The following is a 7,009-nucleotide window of genomic DNA, read 5'->3' on the forward strand; positions in this document are numbered from 1 at the left end:
AATTATTATAAAATTTGTGTGCGCCTAACTTTTGTGCCAGTTACCAGTACGCCCATGGCAAAAAGTTAGTCTAGAGCCCTGATAGTATATAAAACCCCATTCAGTATTGTTCATGCCAACCTTCCAGTAGAACAGGCTGTGTACTGCTCTGCTAAAGTTTCTGACAACTTTTAGCCCAGCTGTCCAAAGCAGGGAAAAAAAGAGTAGAAAAAAATCTCACTTCAGAGTTTCCAGTGTACAATGTGGAGTTTTCAGTTCTTCCGACAAAAGCTTAACTCCTCTATCCTTCAAGTCATTGTTACTCAAGTCCAGATCTCTCAGATGAGAGGACTGGTAGCTGAGAACTGAGGACAGAGTTTCACAACTTCTTTCTGAGAGTTTGCAGCAATTCAGTCTGAAAAACAATCAAATGAAATCAAATGCTATACTCAACCAAGACAACAAAAAAATATGTTGGTGTGCAATATTATTCAATTACAATAATGAAATAAATCATAATTAATGTATTTTATAAAAAAAAGAATTCAAACATGGAATGTTGGTAAAAATAATATTTGTGTGTGAGGGTAAACAGGTGAGGAGCTAGAGTCAGTGGTAATACCTCTGCACGGGCATAAAATACTGCTGATCCTTTTCCTAATTCTAGTGTCAGGTTTTTCATAAATTTCAAATTTATACTTATTTATACTGAAATAAGTCATTTTACCTCCTTTCACTTTCAGTTTATCCTTCCTTGGAAAGATTGCTTTATTTTGATTGGCCAGTTTGTGAGGTAGAGGTTGTGAAAATTAACTTTAAAGCTACTATAAACACAATTTCTTGCTGATCACTTTAAACATAATCTCAAAAAACATGACAGCAGGACATCACTGTGTGGTAAATATTACACGCAAAATCTAGTTTCGAATAGTCTATCAAACAGTGGCCATACAAAACAGAGTGGCTATTAAAAGGTGTTGCTTATGGCAACGTCCCAGTAAAATATCCTTTCTTACTACTCTGCTGCAGTTTCAAACAACTTTTGGCCCAGCTATCTCAACGGGGAAAAAAATTACCTCAGAGTTTCCAGTGTACAATGTGGATTTGTCAGACCTGAGAACAGAAGCTTTACTCCTTGATCCTTCAGGTCATTGTTCTTCAAGTCCAGCTCTCTCAGACTAGAGGACTGGGAGCTGAGAACTGAAGACAGAGCCTCACAGCTTCTCTTTGAGAGGTTACAGCCACTCAGTCTAAAAAACAATTTGTACTCTCATGAAAACACTTTGCATGTTGAACATATAATATAATATATAAATATATTAAATATAATATAGTGCAATTTAAAAAAAAAAAAACCAACAACAGAATGTGCATCAAAATAAACTATTTCCAACAGTGCAATATGAGTTCTAAGCATCCCAGAATTTATACAGAAAGGCACGAGCTCAAACATCAATTTTAAACACACCAGCATATCTTTGTAAATGCCCTATAGGAAAAAAAAATTTCTCTGAAAACTATGTCACCTCCAGTTTCGGGCAGGTAATGGCGGACATCAGATAGATCATGCTGATGTTTATTTCAACACAGGAGTGCTATAAACAGCTGATCAGATTGGCAAAGCATGTTTCTGGAATACTATGTTTTTGTTTCTGCAAATGCTTTTTATGCAATATTTGTAAAGCAATATGCAGAAAGAAACTGTGACCTAGAAGAAGCTGAATGTGAGTTGTACTCAGTCACTCATTCATATGAAAAAAAAATTGCACTAGCTTGGATGTAATTCTACCAGGCTTTAAAAATAGTTACCTGAACGGTAGCATGCTCGCTCCGACAGACCACAAAGGGTTAAAAAAGAATTAATATGTGGAATTTGCATAGTAAAAACAATTGTACATTTATGTAATTAGAAGCCTATGAGAAGCTGTTAGTGGTTATACCTCCATACCTGTTGGCAGAGGCATAAAGTACTATGGGTCACTTTCCTAATTTTAATGGCTTTGATTAAATACATTTCAAATTAATCCCTATTTTTTACATTCTGAACCATGTATGTAGTCCCCCATTTCTGCATCTGAAATAAGTCTTCTTACTTCCTTTCACTTTCAGTTTATCTTTCCTCAGAAAGACTACTTTATTTTTCATTGGCCAGTTTCAGGAACCATGCTGCTCCACCTCCTCTGTCTTCTGATGTCAAGGTTGTGAAAACAAACTATGTTACTATAAACATAATTTCTGCCTTATGACTTGGAACATAATCTCAACAAAGATTAAAGCAGGACATCACTATCTGTTGAATATTACACTCATAGTCTGCTTGATTTGAAACAGTCTTTCAAACAGTGACCATGTAAAACAGAGTAGCTATAAAAAGGTGTTGTTTATGGTAACTACCCAGTAAAACATTCTTTGTACTCTTCTGAGACCTTTAGCACAGCTGTCCAACGGGGATGGGGGGATTACCTCAGAGTTTCCAGTGTACAGTGTGTAGTATTCAGTCCTGAAGATAGATGATTAACTCCTGGACCCTCCAGGTCATTGTTACTCAGGTCCAGCTCTCTGAGACTAGAACAATTGGAGCTGAGAACTGAGGACAGAGATTCAAAGCTTCTCTTTGAGAGGTTACAGTCACTCAGTCTGAAAAATAATTTACACTCACATGAAATCACTTTCTGTGTTGAAGGAAGACAGGCAAAAGAAAAATGCTGGTTTACAATAGTATTCATTTAAAATAAACAAATTACAATTAAATTCATTTTAAACAGAATTTAAATGTGGAATTTTCTTTGGAAAAATAATTATACCTCTTAATGTAAATGGAAACCTGTGAAGAAGAAAATTAGTTGTACTACCTCTGTACCTGCTGACACAGGCGTAAAGTACTGTTGGTCACTTTCCATATTCTAATGTCTGTGATTACGTACAGTTCAAATAATCCCTTTCTGGACCTTGTTTGTAGGCCCTTCATTCTACATCAGAAATAAGTAATTTCACCTCTTTTCCCCTTCAGTTTATCCTTTCCCAGAAAGATAACTTTATTTTGAAACATTAAAGCTTCACTGCGTCATTTCCTCTGGCTTCTAATGTAGAACTTGTGAAAAAAAAACCTGTAAACCTGCTATAAACTATAAATTGCTAACTTCTCAGATTACTTTTTTGTGTGTTTCTTAAATATTTTTTTTAGCTAAGGATACTGAATTCAGATTTCCTGCTACACAGTTTGTTTGTTTTTTTTATTCCTGCTTTTTTGTTAAGTAGAATCAACATTTTAACCCTGGAGAACCCATGGGGTCAGAGCTGATCCCATTGGTTTTCTGACCCCATGGGTTCTCCAGGGTTAAGCATGACGATATCACCACGATTTACTTACAGAGCTTTGCTGGAGGCTTTGACCACTGGCAGCAGCCTCAGAAGAGCCTCCTCTGAAGCAGAGTATTTCTTCAGGTCAAACACAGCCAGATCTTTTTCTGATGACAGTAACATGAAGACCAGAGCTGACCACTGAGCAGGAGACAGCTTATCTGTGGAGAGCCTTCCTGATCTCAGGGACAGGTGGATCCCCTCCATTAGAGAATGATCATTCAGTTCATTTAGACAGTGGAGTAGATTGATGCTCTTCTCTGCAGAAAGATTCTCATTGAGCTTCTTCTGGATGTACTGGACTGTTTCCTGATTGGTCTGAGAACTTTTTCCTGTCTGTATCAGCAGGCCTCGAAGGAGAGTCTGATTGGTCTGCAGTGAAAGACCCAGGAGAAAGCGGAGGAACAAGTCTAAGTGTCCATTTGGACTCTGTAAGGCCTTGTCCACAGCGCTCTGGTGGAGAGATGGTTTAAACCACCAGGACATTGCTTCTTGTTCTTGCAGCAGATTGAGTCCAGAGTTGATGAAGGTCAGATGGACATGAAGAGCAGCCAGAAACTCCTGAACACTCAGATGGATGAAGCAGAACACCTTGTCCTGGTACAGTCCTCTCTCCTCTTTAAAGATCTGTGTGAACACTCCTGAGTACACTGAGGCGGCTTTGATATTGATGCCACACTCTGTCAGCTCTGATTCATAGAAGATCAGGTTTCCTTTCTGCAGCTGATCAAAAGCAAGTTTTCCCAGAGACTCAATCATCCTCCTGCTCTCTGGACTCCAGTGTGGATCTGTCTTAGCTCCTCCATCATACTTGACCTTCTTCACTTCGCTGGCCTGAACAACCAGGAAGTGGATGTACATGTCAGTCAGGGTCTTGGGGAGCTCTCCTCCGTCTCTGGTTTTCAACACATCCTCCAGAACTGTTGCAGTGATCCAGCAGAAGACTGGGATGTGGCACATGATGTGGAGGCTTCGTGATGTCTTGATGTGGGAGATGATCTTGCTGGCCTGCTCCTCATCTGTGAATCTCTTCCTGAAATACTCCTCCTTCTGTGGGTCAGTGAACCCTCTGATCTCTGTCTCAATATCAACACACCAAGGAGGAATTTGATTGGCTGCTGCAGGTCGTGTTGTTATCCAGACGTGAGCAGAGGGAAGCAGGTACCCCCTGATGAGGTTTATCACCAGGACATACACTGAGGTGGACTTTCTAGGGTCAGTTAGGATTGTAGTTTTGTGGAAATCCAGCGGAAGTCGACACTCATCCAGACCATCAAAGATGAACAGAACCTGGAAGTCTTCAAAGCTGCAGATTCCTGCTTCTCTGGTTCCAGTAAAGAAGTGATGAACAAGTTCCACCAAGCTGAACTTTTCCTCTTTCAGCACATTCAGCTCTCTGAAAGTGAATGGAAATATGAACTGGATGTCCTGGTTGGCTTTGTCTTCAGCCCAGTCGAGGGTGTATTTCTGCGTTAAGACTGTTTTCCCAATGCCAGCCACTCCCTTTGTCAGCATTGTTCTGATTGGTTGATCTCTTCCAGGTAAAGGTTTAAAGATGTCTTCTTGTCTGATTATTTTTTCTGGTCTGTGTGGTTTCCTGGATGATGCTTCAATCTGCCTGACCTCATGTTCATCATTGACCTCTGCAGTCCCTCCCTCTGTGATGTAGAGCTCTGTGTAGATCTGATTCAGAAGGGTTGGGTTTCCTGCTTTAGCAATCCCCTCAAACACACACTGGAACTTCTTCTTCAGTGCAGATTTAAGCTTGCGTTGACAAACTGCATGAAATTTTTATGCAAAAAAGAATGCAGAACATTATGTTTCGCAAACATCTCCCCAAAATATGGATATTTGGCTACATGTTGGTCCATCTCTTAAGACAATAGGATTTTTTTATAGACATCCTCTTACTGTAATACAGACGGTCAGCCAGCTCCTCCTGCTTCATTCTCCTCAGGAAGTACACTGTGATCTTTACAAATGCTTCTCTGCTGCTCCTCTGCTCTTCATCTTCACTCTCCAATAGCTCCCCAACCTCTCTCTGACTGTCTTCTGGGTAATTTGAACTCATAAACTTTTGGATCTTCTTCAGCTCATTCTTCACAAAAGTGATGATGTTGTCCTCCAGGAGCTGGAACAGAATACTTTAATACAGAATACTCAGACTGAAATGACAGAGCCAAACATCAGATCTATGTTGGACACACTGACAATCCACTGGTCTACAATGAGTAGCATGGAGATGACTGTGAACAGAATAGATGTAAAAGTAGTTGTTGTACATGTACAGACCATAAATATGGAGTCCAGTTGTGTTTGATGCTGCTGGACAGACTGACCACTGGGAACCTCTGAGCTCTCCTGGTCCACTCTGTGGAGGAACAATGAAGAATTAGTTCAAGAACAGAATTAAAGATCCAAAATTATTAAAAGATGGGTTATATTGAGTTAGTTGTGACACTGGCACAGAGGACACCCAGTTGTTGGGGCCGCAAAGATGACAGGAAATTATTTTCCAGGTGACACACTTTAACTCCATGGCAGACTGGCAAGACCCTGGAGCAAATAATTGGCCCGATTTTATTGGTCTGCCATCTACGCTGATAAGTGTGCCCTTGGAGTGCATCCTGTCTGGAATCTGTCTGGCCAACTTGTTAACTTTGGGATGCCATGTTAAGATGCCAATGCCTGGATCACCCAGTGGTATCTGGCTTTATAGTAGTTTAAATTCAAGGTGGTCCATAGGCCAGGGAGACAGATGGCTGTGCCTGATTTCCTCTCCAGCTCAGGGGAGTGTTTAGATTATATTAGATTAAACTTTATTAATCCCTCAGATGGGTTCCTCCGGGGAATTCAGTTTCCACACAGCATGGACAGAAGTTGCATGTTACAGAGTTGGGATACCAAAAAAAGGGGAATAAGAGTAAGGCTATGAGCATAAATATACCATATGTACACATATACACATAAATAAATACAGAATATATAATAGAGATAAATAGGAACACCAGTGGATTGCACATTTGAGTGAGTCTATTGCACAGTCAAATATAAAAAAAATTGCAAATATTGCACAGTTAAAGAAAGCACTACTGTTCAGTTGTTCCCGCCCTCCTTTGTCCCCCTGTTTCTTCTCCCTCTCCCCTCCAACGAGGAGTTAACGTTTTAAGACCTACCATAGAACCAAGTCTGCCAAAGCTTATCTTTATTTTTTTACATGCTGTAGTGCCATTTTTGGGAGCATTTCAAGTTCGGCCAGGTAATGGCGGACATGCGATTGTTCACGCTGATGTCTATTCCAACCTAGGAAGTGTTGCGAACAGGTGATCGGATCGGCAAAGCGTGATTCTGGAATATTATATTTTTGTTGCTGCAAGTGCTTTTTATGCAATTTTTGCAAAGCTATATCTGGAAGGACACTGTGACCTAGGACAAGCTAATGGCATAAGATGTAAGTACAACTCCTTTGGTTTCAGATGCAAAAAAAGTTGTTGCTCTAGCTTACGTGGTTCTGGTTCTACAGAGATTTAAAAATAGTTACGCAACGCAGAGCATGCCCACTCCGTCCGGTTTTAAAGGGTCAAACAGTTTGCTGGCGTGTGGGACAAAATAATTTTTAAGTCTGTTGGTTCTTGACTTTGGGAAAAGCAACCTGTCACTGAACAGACTC

At 40.2% G+C, this 7,009-nt stretch overlaps 1 protein-coding gene across 2 annotated transcripts in view; it reads right to left on the minus strand.

Moving 5' to 3' along the window:
• The window catches only part of LOC102306932 (protein NLRC3-like), a 29,382-nt gene that overhangs the window by 7,671 nt on the left and 14,702 nt on the right, over window positions 1-7,009 (minus strand). For both annotated transcript variants that reach the window (XM_014330822.2, XM_042216434.1), the window contains 6 exons: window positions 5,632-5,710; window positions 5,251-5,470; window positions 3,350-5,117; window positions 2,443-2,616; window positions 1,056-1,229; window positions 221-394 (listed from right to left, as the gene is read on the minus strand). In XM_014330822.2, coding sequence (XP_014186308.2) covers window positions 221-394; window positions 1,056-1,229; window positions 2,443-2,616; window positions 3,350-5,117; window positions 5,251-5,470; window positions 5,632-5,710 — 2,589 coding nt within the window. The remainder of the gene's footprint in view (window positions 1-220; window positions 395-1,055; window positions 1,230-2,442; window positions 2,617-3,349; window positions 5,118-5,250; window positions 5,471-5,631; window positions 5,711-7,009) is intronic.

Source organism: Haplochromis burtoni, unplaced genomic scaffold, assembly GCF_018398535.1.
Source record: "Haplochromis burtoni strain Fernald_Lab_line unplaced genomic scaffold, NCSU_Asbu1 Contig_1053, whole genome shotgun sequence".
NCBI classification, from domain to species: domain Eukaryota; kingdom Metazoa; phylum Chordata; class Actinopteri; order Cichliformes; family Cichlidae; genus Haplochromis; species Haplochromis burtoni.